Source organism: Phodopus roborovskii, unplaced genomic scaffold, assembly GCF_943737965.1.
Source record: "Phodopus roborovskii unplaced genomic scaffold, PHOROB, whole genome shotgun sequence".
In the NCBI taxonomy this organism is placed as follows: domain Eukaryota; kingdom Metazoa; phylum Chordata; class Mammalia; order Rodentia; family Cricetidae; genus Phodopus; species Phodopus roborovskii.
The window spans coordinates 6,189,381-6,206,513 of NW_026126485.1; the positions used below are offsets into that span (position 1 = coordinate 6,189,381).

Consider the following 17,133-nt stretch of genomic DNA (forward strand, 5'->3'; position numbering starts at 1 on the left):
ACCCAGAATTGATAAACCAAATAAAACCTTTCATTCCCAAGCTGTGTATAGTATGTTTTATTGCAACGGTAAAAACTCAAACTAAGCACTTCAGAGCTGTACTCACCTCCAGGCATGACAAGGCCAACATCCTGCACTGTGAGCACCGACAGCTTCTCCTCTGAATCCACTCGGATCACACCATAGGTCAGCCCATGCATGGATAGCACACCCCGCCCTGGTGGCTGGTTGCTGTCATCTGTGGGCCTAAAAGGGTAGTTTTAGCTGAGTATGTGCAAGAAAACAAACCATTCTACTTTTAGATGTGCACATCTTCACATACACATGTACACATATAGTCAGGTATGAATAGGGATCTTCTGGAGAGGAGCTGGCTACCATCTGTGCCAGCACTGAGGAGCACTTGCCTCCTGTTTACTCAGTATTGGTTCTATCCAGGAGTTGATCCCAGAGTTCTCAGGCTAACTAGAAATGCCTTAGAATGTGAAGGTAGTACTAGATCCTCTACCCTCCTCACATTCCCTCAGGATACTGGTCATAATAGATAAACTCACTGATTCATGATGTCCTTTCTGCTCTTTGTGAGGTCTGGTTTCCAAGTCTTGTAAATGGTGAACAAGAGAGAAAAACAATTCTAAGCAATATACATAAACTCAGAGAACAGAAAAGGTGGGCATCCTGGCTGGTCAGCCTCAGTTCAGTCAGATGTATGCTGTCTAAACTTAATCAATTTCATATGCAAGAATCCAAGCTGGGTAGGACAATTACTTAGATGACAGGTATGCTGTAAAAAAACACTTTATGGTTTAGAAAGTATGGATTTTAGACAAGGCACAGTTCTGAAATGATGACCATGTCTGTTTTTCCCCTGTTGCCAGCAGACTCTAAGAACTAAAACATCAGTAACTCCCCGGTCTTCAAACAGCTCTCTCTAAGACCCAAGCTCTTACCCACTGTGGGGTTTCTCATTGTTTTCTTCCTTTGGAACATTCCTTCAGAGGTTTTCTTAATTATGAGACTAGAATTAACTAGTCTAATAAAAATGTATTTGTCTACCACTCTCATTTCCAGAGCCTTGAGCATGTGATTATGTGTAAGCCTTACTCCATCAAACTCTGCCATTCCCAAGAACAAGCAGGCAGGTTATTCATTTCTGCATTCTATCTACTCTTGGAACCGTACCTAGCAATAAAAACCTATTGATGAATAAGTGTGCTAAAGAAAAAGTTCAAGATTATAGACTTCAGCAATTAAAGATTTATGTCTACTAAGTGAAAGATCACCATTTTGGTAATCCCATTTTTTTTTTTTCTATAATTCCCCCCCCCTTTTTTTTTACTATATTTTATTGTGTATGTATGGGGTCATGTGTGTGCTATGACATGCATGTGAAGGACTTCTCCCACTGTGTGGATTGCAGAGATTAAACTTGGGGGGGGGGTTAGGATTAATGACAAGTATCTCTACCTACCGAACCTACCTACCTCATGGGCCCTGCTTCTATAATTTTCCATGGGAAAAATCTTTAAAGGGGCCTTAAAATCTCTACATTTGTCTATAAACGTGAGTTTATGGTTGGACATTAGAATACTGTGAAGGTTTATCAAGAAGCTAAAGAAGTAAAAGTTAAAATATGGGATAGCATAAAAGTTAAAAATTGCAAAAGAAGCTCTTACGTGTATCAAGTAGTTGGATGTTAAAAAATACAAAAGTGTCAGGAAATGTAATTATTCTATTTATAAGAATTAATAAGCGGGAAAAAGGATTTCTATTTTTGTTTCCACAGAAAATGAAAAGATGTGGATTCCTTCCAGACTAATGTGGTTTGATCAAGCCAGACCACCTGAAACAGAGTACCAGGTGATCCTACATTCAAAACAGCTGGACAAAGCAGCCTGACAGACTACAGCCAGGATTTCTAAATCTTGTTCGAATCCCCCATGACAGCGCCCCTTACCAGCAGGAAGTACTTTGGAAAGAACAATGCCCAAATTCCCAAATATTGTCTATAAATGTTTGTTTTCATTTAAAATGACTACCATCCTTTTCCTACCCCATGACAACACTCCACAAAGATTTCATGTGCAAGCCAGGAATTAAAAGCCATAGGACTAAAACTGAGGAAGTAGTTCAGTTGGAACATTGCTTGCCTAGACCACACAATCTGTAGCTCTGCATAAGTTGGGTGCCATGGCATATGCTTTCAATCTCAGTACTTGGGAGGTAGAGGCAGGAGAAAAAGGAATTCAAATCCATCCTTGGCTACATATACCAAGTCCAAGACCAGCCTAGGATACATAAGACTCAGCCCAACAATAAAAGAACAACAAAATTCCTTAGAGCTGGCTGTGAGCTAAATTGTTTGCCCTCAAGGACAATCCTCCTGGTACCTATGCTAACTTTATTTAGAAACAGAACCTTCCCATACTCAACAATATAGGATTATAATACCTAAGTGTAGACCTTAAATTTAATTACAGATGTCTTCAGGATATTCAAAGAAACATAGGCAAAGCTGAATGTCTAATGAAGACAGAAGCAGAATACACTAACACACAAGTGAAAGGATGCCCTGGCTATTGGCTACTTCCAGCAACTGTAGGTAGACCTATGACAGATGCACTCCAAGGTCCTTGAAGGAACAGTTGACTTTGGGTTTCTGATTCCAGGGGGAGAGAATCATCTCATTTTTTTTTAAATAAAGACAGCCAGCTACACTTTGTTATGACAGCCTAAGATACTAACATACTCTTAGAAATAAAAGGGAGAGGATTACATAGAAGCCAACATGGTAGCATACTTTTAAGGTCCAACAATATGTGGTTTATTACCTTAGTTGCAATATTATTAAGTTATAACTGATTCAGAAGTGATTAATACTAACTTTACTTTAACACAGTCCACTATCACTTACTATATATAATAGATTCCCTTGCTTGGCAGAGGAAAAGTTCCCAGAGTTTTCTTCCTTAAAGACTTACAAAATGGCGTATGAAAAGGGACTAGGAGACCAGGAGGAGAGGGGAAGTAGGGGGAGGAGATTCAAGATGGTGGATTGAGAGAGAATAATGGCGGGGCCTTTCTCCGGTAAGATAAGACCACATGGAAATACTTAGATTAATAGAAATGGGTTAATAATTAAGACAGAGCTAGCCAATAAGCAATGATAATAACAGGCCAACAGCTTTATATCTAATACAGCATCTCTGTGTCTTATTTGGGACTGGAAAGGTGGTGGGACTAGACTGGCAGGGAAAACCTACTCATAACATAATGGCGCCAAACATGGACCTGAGAACTTCCACTTAAAACTTAACAAAAGCTTAAAAAATAGTTTTGGAAACAAAAGAACGGAGAGAAGCAAGGCTTCTTGGTAGCAGCATTTTCTGGGTTATCCTCTGTTTTGCTAGAGACAAGCAGAGACTTGTGCAGCTCCTTTAAGGGAGGTTTCCTGACTCAGCAAAAGGGGCAAAACCCCACACAGCTTTTAAAGAGCTCTGCTAACAACTAAATGATATGTATGAGAGTTGGCAATGGCAGTGACCACATCTTCAAGCTGGCAACATGCTGCTGGATGGCAGCATAGACCAAGGCAGTGAGCACAGCTCTCAGTTCTGGCAGTAAAAGTACCCGCCGCCATCTTGGACAGTCCGAGGCTAATACAGCTGTGGCTTTCATTTTAGCAATGTTGTTGTTTACCAGATAAAAGACTTGTGAACACAAAAAGATAAAGATTTACATTAAAGACAGATTCACATTAAGAAAAACCGCTCAAGTTTTACAGTGTATTTTAAAACATATTTAGGCTTGGGAGAGAAAAAAAGAATAAAATGGTTTTTTAAAAGACAGGGTTAATTCCAACACTGGAGAGACAGAGGCAAATAGATCTCTGTGATTTCAAAGTAAACCTGGTATACAGAGTTAATTCCAGGACAGATAAAAGTTACACAAAGAAACCCTGTCTCAAAAATGAAAAAATAGTAGTAGAACAAATAGAGTAATAAAAAAGCCACATAAAGCAGGAAATATATGTGTAAGATACATATGTAGTCAGATAATGAAATAAGTATCTATACTTAAAATTTTAAGGAATCCTAAAAGCATTTTGAAAAGAATATATGACCTTGCTTTCCCTCTAACAGAATGGAATACACTAGCATTTTCTTATTGGTTAGACCTGTATGCAGCACTGGATGAATACAGTTTTACTTATATGTATTCATATATTTCTTTTACAGTAACCCTGTGCAGAAATGAGGAGAGGTTATTTTTAGATCATGACCATAGCTCAAGTATCAAATGCATGTAGCCTCAAGAATGTGTATCTTACTAGTGTCTCACCATTAATTTTATTTACTAAATTGATAAAAGCAGCATTTAGCTTCCTTGTTTCAGTTGTGTTTCTTGATGATTATATTAGGCTTGTTTTTATAATTTGTTATTATGATGAGTACCTTAACTTTGTCAACTTAAGAGAGGAAAGGTTTATTTTGGCTCATAGTTCCAGAGGGAATACTGTACATTATGCTGTAGAAGGCATGGTGGCAGTAGTATAAGGCTGGTTGGTTGCTTTTCATCAGTAGTCCAGAAACAGAGTGAACAAACAGGAAGGGAAGTCAGAATATGAAACTCCTAGGCCTACCCTCAGTAACTTAATTCCTTCAGCAAGGCTCCACTTTCTAATAATTCCATTACATTCTTGAACAACACCACTAATTGGGGACCAAGTGTTCAAATGCATGGGGCCAGTTCACATTCAAATCACATGGATTAATAAATGAGTTATATCTTTTTCTATCACTTAGTATTCAAGGAAATAACAATACTCCAAGGAGATAAAAAGAGATGGCTAAATGGAAAAAAAGTAGTGCTGATAAGCAGAATCCAGACAGATTCAAAACACTTACTGCAATAATCAATATGAACAAAGTGAACAATGGCTGATAAAGACAGAGACCCATTTTTCAACCTTCAGACTCAGCTCAAAAATGGCAGAATATTCTCAGGACTGCAGCAATGCATGCCTACAAAGAACAAGCTTCAAAAAGAGTGAGTTCAGCAATTTCTAGGAATGTTAAAAGGTTTCTCTATCTAGAAGTATGGAAGGAAGAAAATACGCAGCTATGCATTGTACACTATGGTGCAATAATGTATAAAAAGCAACTTAAAAGAAACAGAAAGTAGCATTTCAACCTTGGCAATAAGAAATAAGAAATATGCTCTAAGGTAAATGACTTCAATCTGTGTATGTACTACTTAAGAATATGCTCAGCATTTCATCCCCTTTTCATGGCATTTCTAGTCTCTGTAAAGTACTTGATAAGCTATTAGCTAATCTTGTTATATAATATTTGAAGAAATAGCTACTATAAATTTTTTTAATTTTATTTAATTTTATATAACAGTCCAATTAAATGAAAACAAACATTTATACACAATATTTGGGAATTTGGGCATCGTTCTTTCCAAACTACTTCCTGCTGGTAAGGGGCGCTGTCTTGGGGGATTCGAAGAAGATTCAGATACCCTGGCTGCTACTATAAATTTTAAACTAGAGTTTGTTATTGCCAACAACAGGCAGAGCCAGGCAAGCCTCAAAAAGCATCAACACTAAATAAATAGAGGTGCGTAAATAATTCGCAGTCATGATGATTCCTTTTTCCAGGGCTTTATAGACTAAAGGTGGCTACATCTGGAAAGCCTTGCTGCCATCTGTCATTCACTTACTATTTGCAAAAGAAGATAAAAACAAAGGTCTTTCATCTTTCTGAGTGTATTTAGGGAATGTCCAATGGAGAAATTCTCAACTGAGAAATAGTGGGTTATTTGGGGGAAGGAAACAAATGTGGACAATAACATGTTTCCCTCCACTTGTCTTTAACAGTCAGTCACTGCACTATTTCTATATAACTGTTCATTACAGATCACATACACAATAATAAGCAGTTAGGATTTCTTGAATTCCAGCTATGTATCAGGTATATATTTTCTTTTACTTAAAAGATTTATTATTTATTTAGTGTACATGAGGTTTTGCTTGTATGTCTTTCTGTCTGTGTGAAGGTATGAGATCCCCTGAAACTGGAGTTACGGCAGTTATGAGCTGCCATGTCCATGAGGGGAACTGAAACCTGGTCCTTTGGAAGAGAAGCCACAGGTCTTCATCACTGAGTCATCTGGTATATTTTCAAATACTCAAAGCAGATGGATACAGACCTACGATGCAGGTACTTCTTCATTCCCAGACCACACAAAGCCAATATGTAAACAGTAAGGAGATGGAGACATACAGAGACCAAAAACCTCCAAAGGAGACTAGCTGACCAGGGTACTGATGCTGAGACAGTAAGCAAGATGTGGCTCCATCCCTGGAATGAAGAAATGTCTCCTCATGGACAGTGTGCTCCATGTGGTAGTATCAAACTAGCTCATTCACCTGAGTGTGGTGGCACTAATGCCTGTCAACCCTAATCAGAGAATGTGAGGGCAAAAGCAGGAGAACCAGGAGTTGAAAGCCAGCCTTGGCTACATAGCAAGTTAGAAGCCAGTCAGAATATGTGAGACTCAGCAAGTAGTCCAAAGTAGCTTCGGCAATGCTGCCACTGTGAGAAAATGTCTAGGCTTCTAGTAAGTCAATCACTAAGATGGTACCTTGCAACTCACTTGAGGATTTCTTTGGGACTGCTAAGCAGGGCTAGGAAAGAGGTACTTTTTCTAGGACTTCTGCTTTGCTCTAAAGTCACAAAACCAGTACTGAAGGCTTCCCCCCCCCCCAGATGATGTAAGCTAGCATTTTTAAGTGCCCAAGTCACCAAGCAGTGTGCAGATACAGAGTATCTCCACTGACTATCAATCTTCTTTAGAGGGATCTTTTTAAACTGAAGGAAAATGACTCATAATAAGTTACCATCATATATCCATTTGCTTTGAAGGTTAGAAAGCAGATATTTATTTTAACAAATAGTATTTGTGGGGAATTTTTTTGAATGCAAGGAGAAACTTAAGGTGAAAAAAAAATCCCTAATTCAATGTTTAGTGTGAAAGACATGATAAAATGCAACAGATACTAAAGCTATAACTTTAGACAGTGAAGTTACAAAATAAAAGCAATGCACTATCAGCTCAAAGCAGTGTTCTTTCTCTCCTTTCATTTGAGTAATACATGCTGTTATGCTTTGAATGTGAAATGTGTTCTAGTCTCTTGTGTTTGAACACTTGGTTCCCAGAAGGTAGTATTGTTTGGGGGAGGTTGTAAAGACTTGAGAAGGTAAAATCTTTAACTACAGGAAATGGTTTACTTTGTAAGTATTCGCAGTTATCTGTGATAAGACCAGAAAGGACAGGGTGGAGGCTAGTTTCTTTCCTCTGTGTATGTTCCTTCTTTACCATAATAAGCTTCTGAGTGCAATTTAATTTAACCTAGTGTGGTGGTGTGAATGAAAATGGCCCTGTAGAGTAGTATTGAGTGGTGTTATTGGCTTTGTGACCTTCTTAGAGTAGGTATAGTCTTGTTGGAGAAAGTATGTTACTAGATGGTAGACTCTGAGATTACAGAAGTTCAAGCCAAGCCTAGTGGCTCACTCTCTTCTGCTGCCTTCTGATCCAGATGTGAACTCTCAGTTACTTCAGCAGTATGTCACCATGCTTCTAGAACCGTAAGCCAGCCCCAATTAAATGTTTTCCTTTATAAGAGTTGTCATGGTCATGGTGTCACTTCACAGCAATAGGAACCCTAACTAAGACAGCAAGTGACAGAATCCTTGTGGTCAGAGTCTAAGTGGTCAGGAAAACTGAACAGAAGGCAACTGTTCTCTTAGTGTTACTCAAGTCTGGATCTCATTGATGCAATTTTCATCTCTAAAATATTTTGTGATGAACTATTTATAATTTTCCTACATTTTTACTTAAAATTATAAACACTGTTTTTTATCTTCCTGTGTTTTAAAAACAAAACCATGGTTCTCCAATTCAGTTTTTTTTAAGTAATCATGAATGCCCTTGAAATAGTCATGCTAATTTGTGGACTAGGTTTACAATTTTTTTTTTCTTTTTACAACTATGTGTCCCTGATTACATCCCAGGAAGAAACTACTTAATTTCATTATTAGATGAGTATCAGATGGTAGATATTGCCTTTTGGTTGTCCTTTTCCTCTTGATTTTCTCCCAGCTTTTAATCTTGTGACTTTTCAAAAAGCAGATAATTGTAGAGACTAGGGCATCATTATTTCACTGAAATTATATTTTGATTGCTTTTTTTATATTATCATTACTTTTCTTTGCTATTATCAAGGTACTGAAGCAGAATCCTGTTTTTAAAACCTAAGAAACATTTTTCAATTGAATAAATTATTACAATCTAGCATAAAAAGTCAAATACCATGTGGGGATATGCTCAGAGACCACGTGACTGCTCTTTCAGCAGTCCCAGGTTCAATTCCACATAACCATGTGGTAGTTCACAACCATCCCTAACTCTAATTCCAGGAGATCTGACGTCATCTTCTGGCTTCCATGCCATATACACAGGCTAAATACCCATACACATAAAAATTTAAAAATGATGTCAAATATGGCTGGGTTTGATACTGCATACTGCATACCTGCAATTTCCTGTATTTGGGAGGTAGAGGCAAGAATACCAGGAGTTCAATGCCATTCTCAACTACATAGTGAATCCAAAGCCAGCTTGGACAACATGAGATAGTGTAAAAAAAAAAAAACTAATAAAATCAAGTCTGTTTCACATTCTGTGTCCTGTATATAAAATAGACCTGAATGTCAGGCTAGTAGGGGCCTGGGAGACACTTGATAGATTACTATTAATTGTTTATCATTGATCTTCATCCTTCTGATGAGTTTGGTACCATATTCCATGTTTCCCTAATATTTTTCGATTCTACAATTTTCCTTGAGAAAAGGGGAGCATACAAAATATTATGGTATGGTGACTGTAGTTTTTAATACTTGGGTGTCTCAGTCTGTTTTCTCTTCTTAAAACAAAATGTTATACAAACTGATCAACATGCGGAATAGAGAGATTTGTTGAGCTTCCAGTTCTAGAGGTTTGGAAGAAATCCAAGTACAGGTTGCTGGGCCTGGTAAGTATCTTGTAAGTATCATAACATGACAGAAGGACTCACATGACGAGATAGGACAAGCATATTAACATTCTACTTTTTTTTTTCTTATAAAACCTTTATTATCATCATGGGACAGTGACCTGAAATAATCCTAATCATCCTCCAAAGGCCTTTCCTCCAGACACCATGAACACATGGGTTTGAGGACCAAGTTTCTAACAATAACCATACCACAGAACTTACTAAATAAATATCTTCTATAGGAAGCCAGAACATAACTGTATGACTTCCTGCTGTTACCTGCCTGACCCTCATGATGCTAGGAACACATGTAAATGATGCATGCATACAGACACACATAAAGATGAGGTCATGTGATGCTCTTGTTACTTCTTGTTAACTTCTGTTCTTTCTTTAAAAGCTTCAACATGACACCCCAATACTGCTAATTCTGCTTGGAGACTGCCTTTATCTGAGAACACTGACCAGATTAGTTAACAGCCAGGCATATCACCCTAAGGTTGCCTGTCAGACTTTTCCTTTTCCCTATTGCTCATGGTCCTCTGCTGTTACTTAGAAGCATCCTTACAGTCTGTCTATCAAGCAGAATACTGGAAGTTTCATTCATTATCCATACCCATTCATGATCCATAACCTTCCAATATTTTCTATTTTGTACAAGAGATAAATGGTAAAATACTCAACAGTTAGTGGGCCTCACTAAGTAACCACCTCACCAGGTCTGAAGCCCTGGAAGACCTGACTTTTCACACCTCTCTAAGTCTGATCCAAGGGCATATCCTCAATGGCACCCAATGGCCCATACGCAGGTGCCACCTAAATCACTTTCCTATAACTCACCCAGCTTGCTGATTTTTGATTTGTACTTGCTTTTTGTTTGTTTTGCTTTTTTCATTAAAGAAAAGAACCACAAAGCAATAGATATGTCAAAGGGTTAAAAGTCTACCAAGAATCCACAAATGCATCTGCAATTTTATCTTCACTGATTACCATGGATAATAATTGAACATCTTTTAATTAAATGGACTAAAAGCCAGACAAGCAATCAGCTGTACTGTAATGTTTACTGGAAGTTCAATCTCTCCTTCATTACCAGGGCAGAATAAGCTATCCCTGAAGATTATTAAACATGAGACACAATTTGCTTAGATGACAACATAGAAGAAATGTCAGTCCTCCTACACACTTCAAGACAGAGTAATTAGTCCTCTGAAGTAATTTCTCTACAACAGAACAACAAAATATAACAGCCAAATGCTTGTTTTCCTTTAAAACCGTATTATGTAAAATACACGCCATGGTTAATTTGAACTGTCAACTTGATTGGATTACGAAACACATTGGATACCTTTGGGTATGTCCAAGGGGGCATATCCAGAGAAAATTAACTGAAGGAAGAAGTTAAATAGAAGATCCTCCTTAAATGTGGGCAGAGCTACCCCATGGGCTGGGATCCTGGATTGAATAAAAAGGGAGAAAATGAGAGAACAGAGTCCCACCATTCTCTACTCTCTCTTTGCTTCCTGGTCTGCTGAGAAATAAGCAAGCAGCTGCTTCATGCTCCTATCACCAGTGAGCTGCCCCCTTAAACCACCACCATCAGTTCATGCCCCCTTAAACCATGAACCAACACAAATATCTCCTTTAAGTTGCTTCTTGTCAGGTATTTGATAACAACAATGAAAGCAATGAAAAATAATACACAAAAGGATTGCCAATACCTTCTACATTGTACTTTAGGAGATATTTAAGAAAGCCCCATTTTTGTCTTTGCACTAAAATCTTTAATGAAACTTTTCCATAGACCCAGGTGAAATAGTTTCATAGGATATATCAAAGCTATTTTTCCTTTTAAAAAAATTACTTAATTTTCCTGTAAGTTGTTGTTGTGGTAACATGTATGCCTGTGCAACAGTAGCGGATCCCTGGAACTGAAGTTACAGACAGTTGTGAGATGCCTGCCATGTGGGTGCTGGGAATTAAACCCAGGTTGTCTAGAAGAGAACCAGTGATCTTAACCGCTAAGCCATCTTTCCAGCCCCAATAAAACTGGTTTTCTTTAACCTAATAATCTAGCAACAGAATTCGTACACATGAAAAATTCATGTCAAGTAATCAGTACATGTTTTGGAGAAGGTGGTATACAGTCAACACAAATGCAATGAGAGTCACTTGTGTCAGCTCATTTCCCCAAAACAACAATCCTTATCCTATCCACAAGATACAATACATGAAACATCAGCCAGAGGACATTTTTCTCTGTTAACATATTATAGAAACAATCCATACTGAATGTTGAAACAAATGCAAGTATGTATACTACTTTTCATCAAATGTATTCAATAACAAATTAAAAGAAGAATGAGAAAAAGACAAAATCTAAACTAAGGAAAAATGCTTTGTTTCCTAAAGATATTCAGTACTCATCAATGTCGACTGCAGCACTACTCATAACAACCTAGGTGCCCAACAACAGAGAAAACCATAAGGAAAATGTGGCACATATATACAGTGGGATTATTTTACAGCCATAGAAGAGAGTAAACTTAGGTTGTGTAGAAAGTGCAGCTTACAGAAACCAGGGCTTTCAATCACTAAGGTCTATTTTCTTCAAAAGAAGGGAATGAATGATACCTAGTCACCTAGAATGCCACTGTGAAAAGCAGTCAATCAACCTGTTGATTCTTTGCTATTCTATTTGAAGTCAGCTTCCACCTGAATCTCCCCAATATCTTGAGCAATTGTTCAGGCCTTAATCCTGCAGTGAATAGAACACATTCTTTTGACAGGAGCCCCATGTACTTTGTACCCTCCATCAATACAATTTATCCTTATGTTTATGATACATTCTTCCTCTAGATCAGTGGTTGATTCTCAACAAGTGGGTCAAGACATCTTTGGGGTCATCTATCAGATATCCTGCATGTCAGATATTTACAGAAAAATTACAGTTATGAAGTAGCAATGGAATCATTTTGTAGTTGCAGGTCACCTCAACATGAGGAGCTATATGAAAGGATCATAGCATTAGGAAGGTTGACAATCACTGCTCTAGGCACTAGTCCTGACCTCTGTTTATCAGCCAACAGAATTCATTCATATTGCAAAGGTCACAGGTCACAGTAAACGATAAGGTCAGTCTTTGAAAGGCTACAACCCAATGCCTGCAAAGACCATACTGAGTTTCATTCTTCACTTCTCTAGAATGTGTCTCCCTACAGGCTGTGAGGTTTGTGGGTGGGGTGAGGGGCTAGGCAATCTATGGAGCCTCTTGCAGTGGAACCAGTATTCATCCCTAGTGCATGAATGGGATTTCCATCTTAGATTTTTCTTACACTGTTTTTCTTAAAGCAAATAAATAAAAATCCAAAAATCCAAAATGGCAGGATCTATAAAATAGGAGGTAGTATCTCGTCCTCAAAGACTCCTAGATCAGACCCCAAGTCTCAGTGATGTTATTCTTGAAATACTTTCATCAGAAATTGGAGGAGAGGATAACAAATAGAGGACCTGTGAAACTAAGTTGGGACATAGCTGATGAAATAAGAGGGTTTTTTTTTTCTTTTTATTGTATTACAAGTGCTACTGATATAGAAGTATTAGCTAAAGCAGAAGTTAGTTTAAAAAATACAGGTAACCTAAAACCTCTTGGAAGAAGACATACCTAAATTCCAGCTGTTACTATAGCCCTCCTTTAAGGGACAGGATATGTAGCATGTCAACTAAAGTCTCAGAGTCATACATGTTGATGACATGCTGGGAGTGTTTGACTTACCTAAAGAATAAATGTGAATGTATATTAGCAGTGCATGACATCCCTTGAAGTGAGCTAATTTTGATGTCAAGTTTATCGTGGGTTCTCATTTATAGGCAACACTAGAACAATGAAGTTTCTAAAATGCTGCACACCTTTAAATAGCACCCGGCCAAATTGGAGAATGCTTGCTATGCCTGAAAACATAGGCCTTGGAGATTCCCCAAACATGTGTTGGCAGAGGTATTCTTAGTTAAGAAAGAAACAACAGATTAGAAAGAGGGCATTTATTAAAAATCACTCCAGTTGGTTTCTCTCTGAGAAGCTCCTGAGACACCAGTCTGTGACTGTTACTTAGATTGCATTTGACTTTATTATGGTTTTTGTGTAGACATATAGACATATTTATGAAAAATGCTTCTAGTTGTACTAGTTTGAAGTTATACACAAGACATACTTAAGTTTATTCAAATGAGTGTTTCTCCCATTCATCAATGTTTTCACAACTATTTGCCTTCTTGAGTCCTTTCCTAGTTAACCTTTGCTTGTTTATCCATGTTATATGAACATAGATCAAGTGTACTGTCAGATCTACTCTAATTCATTCCTTGTAGATTTTACAGTCATTTAAGGTGTGTACAGATGCCCTAAAAGCTTGCAAATTCAGCTAGACAGGCTAGTTAACAAGCCTCAGCATCCCCCTTTCTTTGCCTTCCAAGCTCTGAGGTTATAGATGTGTACAATCATGCCAGCCTTTTTTCTGGTTGTTTGGATTCTGAACTTAGGTCTACATGCTTATGCAGCAATCACTTTACTCACTGTTTATTTCACCAGGCCTATGAAGTAGTAATTTTTAGTGGAAGCTGCTAAAGCTATGATTTTGTTGCATAGACAAAATATTTCTCAGTGAAACTTTTGCACTTGAGCTTCTCCTTAATTCTGTAGTAATAGTAGTTTTTTAAGCTCCCCAAATAGGTTTAATTCGTGGAACAACAATTAAATTTCTGTGCATTTTTAAGCCATTGTGAATTTCCATTAAACAGTCTTCCAGAAAAGCTGACAGTGACCTACATGTATTTCAGAAAATGTGGTGAGGAACAGGAGTTAACAGCAATTTTGCTGACAAATCTGAATTGAATTACATTTGTATATAAAACAGCAAACCTCTCAGTAGTGATTAGTTACTAGGTTATTATTTTTTGTCATTATATCTAAAGCCTGTTTATAGACATTCCTATTCTAGTACCTATAAGAAATCACATTAAACCTTTCTATTTGTCCCATGAAGTTAATAGACTATGTTGCCAAGAAAATGTATTATGTGGAACTCAGCAACAAGACAGTTGTCAGTGGCCCTGAGAGGAGACTTGCAGTCTATAGCAGCCTGCAATCTGACTGAACTGGTTACCAATCATCAATATGAATGTAAGCCAGACTTGAGTGTGACTGTGCTGACTGACTACCACATATCTCTAACTTGTCCTGAGTTTTTTTCAGAGGTTAGATACCACACCTTATTTTTGTGTGTAAGAGCCAAGGTTTTGAAAATATCTATCAAAAATATTAGCTAAAGAAAATTAAAATATAGATAGGCCTAATTATTCAAAAGCACACAGATATGTCCATGTAAAACAATACAAGTTCTAGCATAGCACAGTAAAGGGGCAAGCTTTGTACAGACTTGGCACTGTGGCAACTCAGGAGATCCCTTAAAGACAAGCATCAATGATCGTTGTTTTGAGCATGGAGATCAGAGGTTGATCAGGTTGACCAATACTGGATGTCTTCTCAATTACTCTCCACCTTATTTTTCTGAGACAGGGTCTCTCATTGGACCTGTAGATCACCATTTCACTAGACCGGCTGGCCATCAAGCTCCAAATTTGCCCATCTCCAAGTCTCCAGCACTAGGCTAAAGATGTGTACCATTGCACCCAGCTTTTTATATGACTGGTGGAGACCCAAACTCAGATCATCATGCTTATAAAGCAAGTACACTACCAATTAAGCCATTTCCTTAGGCCCTTCATTGATTATTTTTTGTCATAAGCAGCCATGTTTCTCTAAAGAACCACAGGTCTCCTCTAGGACATGAATCAGTCATCCAAAAATTACTCAAGGTAGCATTCAGAAATAAAATTTAGATTAGAAACTATACTATAATTTCCAACATTACTCAAACCCTGCTGCTTCATTTTAAGGGTGTTTAGTGTGAGTTGAAGGAATGTGGTGTCACATACCTGTCTTTCTATACCTAAGGTCTCCGAATAATTTTCATAACCATCTACACAAAGGGTAGGGGGCACAGGTACAGAAAAGTCTTATTTGCCACGCCAGTATACAATCCCATTCCTCTACTGGCTTCGAGATTGTTCAGAGGAACTTGGAAAGGACTTTGTGCAGAAGCGCTAAACTCTGCCAGGCAAACTCTACAGGACTGAAGTATCCTTGGCCCTGAAATATTGTCTTCCAGAGATGTAAACCAAAATATAACCATCAGAGAAGAATCATACCATTCTACTCTCTGCTTAGCAAAGGGAAGATGGCACTATGAGGCAAAGGTAGTCCCTCAACACTGGAAGAGAAACTGAATCAGTTTCAGGGAAGGACAAAGCAAGGTACTCTGTGAGGGACCATTTTTCTTTTCTCACTTGGCCAAAACTTGGAGAAGTAAAGTTATTTCTAGAGATTAGATCATTGAATTTTCAGTAAAACCAATTTAGACCCAGAATGTAGGCAGGAATTGAATTGTCAAGAAGAATTATATTATTTGTTACCAGTTGAGATAACTAAGAAAGAAATTTGTGTTATAACATCATAGAAAATAGTTGCACTTATTACTTCACGATCACATTTGCTCTCTGAACACAGAATTTGGCCTCATATTCTATTCTGTTTCCAGAGAGTACATGGTGATGGGAAAATGAAGATAAACTGAAGATATACTTGTTACAGCACCTACTTAAGTGGTATATTTTTCTTGTGTGTGTGTGTGTGTGTGTGTGTGTGTGTGTGTGTGTGTGTGTGGTGTACCAGTGGAGATCAGAGATTGATATGAGGTGTTTTCCTAAATCACTCTCCACCTTATATTTTGAGGCAGAACCTCTCATTAAACCTGGAGCTCCACAGTTTGTCTGAACTGTCTAAGCCTGGGATCTTCCTCTGTCTCTGCTTACTAGTGCTACAATTACAGGCATGCACTGTGTGCCCAACAACTACCCCCATTTTCAAAACGTAGATAGTTCGGATTGAACTCAGTCTTCATGCTTAAATACTAAGTCATCTCTATTTAGCCCCACATATCTTTCCAGATATTTTCCTCTTTTCTATAGATATTTAAAACCCAAAGAGCTCATAGAAATTATTTCTACCTCCTATAGTGTCTTGAGATAACAATCTCAGTCACATTAGCTTCCTCAAAACAACTCTAGCATGCTATGTTTAGGGCAGTACTATAGTAACTACAGCCACAAGTATGAGTGACGGAGTCCAAGAGAACATATGCTAGCTTGTACCAGAGAGGTCAAACAGCAAGGGCTGAATGTAAGGATATAAAAGTGAATAAATGGAATTCTTAAGGCTTATAAAATATTCTTACTGAAAATATTTCAGGATTATACACAGATATTTTGGCTCTCAAAATGATGAATCTTTCTTCTTTTGACCTATAATCTTTTAAATTTCTGGAGGAAAAAAAAAAAAGGTTTACAAGAGAAAATTCTGACAAGGTAACCAAGCATGGTAAGACATGCTTGTAAATGCAGGAGGATTCTTCAGTGGTTTGAATAAGAATGGCCATATATTTGAATGCTTGCTCATCAGAGAGTGGCACTGTACAAGAAGGATTAGGAGGTGTGGCCTTGGGTGGTTGGTTTTGAGGTTTCATAAAGTACATGCCAGACCCAGTGTCTCTCTCTGTCTGTTGCCAACAGATCAGGATGTAGCTCTTGACTATTACCAAAGCACCATGCCTGCCTGCATGGGGCCATGCTCTTTGACATGATAATGAACTTAATCTCTGAAACTCTAAGCAAGCCCTGAGTTAAATACTTTCTTTTATAAGAGTTGCCTTGGTCATGGTATTTCTTCACAGCAATAGAACAGGGACTAGGACAGGGTCCAAGTTCAAAGCCAGACTGAGCTACATATCAAGACTCTTGTGTTTCAATAAAATAAAACCAACAGCAACAACTAAATTAGCCTCAGTGATCATATCACATATTCTATTTTCTGCTCAGTTAACACCAGTTAAAAAATGGTGATGAAAGTGAAGCAT

The 17,133-nt window shown here is 37.9% G+C and overlaps 1 protein-coding gene across 1 annotated transcript in view; it reads right to left on the reverse strand.

Moving 5' to 3' along the window:
- Dip2c (disco interacting protein 2 homolog C) overlaps positions 1–17,133 on the reverse strand; it is a 380,164-nt gene that overhangs the window by 86,818 nt on the left and 276,213 nt on the right. The window contains exon 19 of the mRNA XM_051194770.1: positions 107–246. Coding sequence (XP_051050727.1) covers positions 107–246 — 140 coding nt within the window. The remainder of the gene's footprint in view (positions 1–106; positions 247–17,133) is intronic.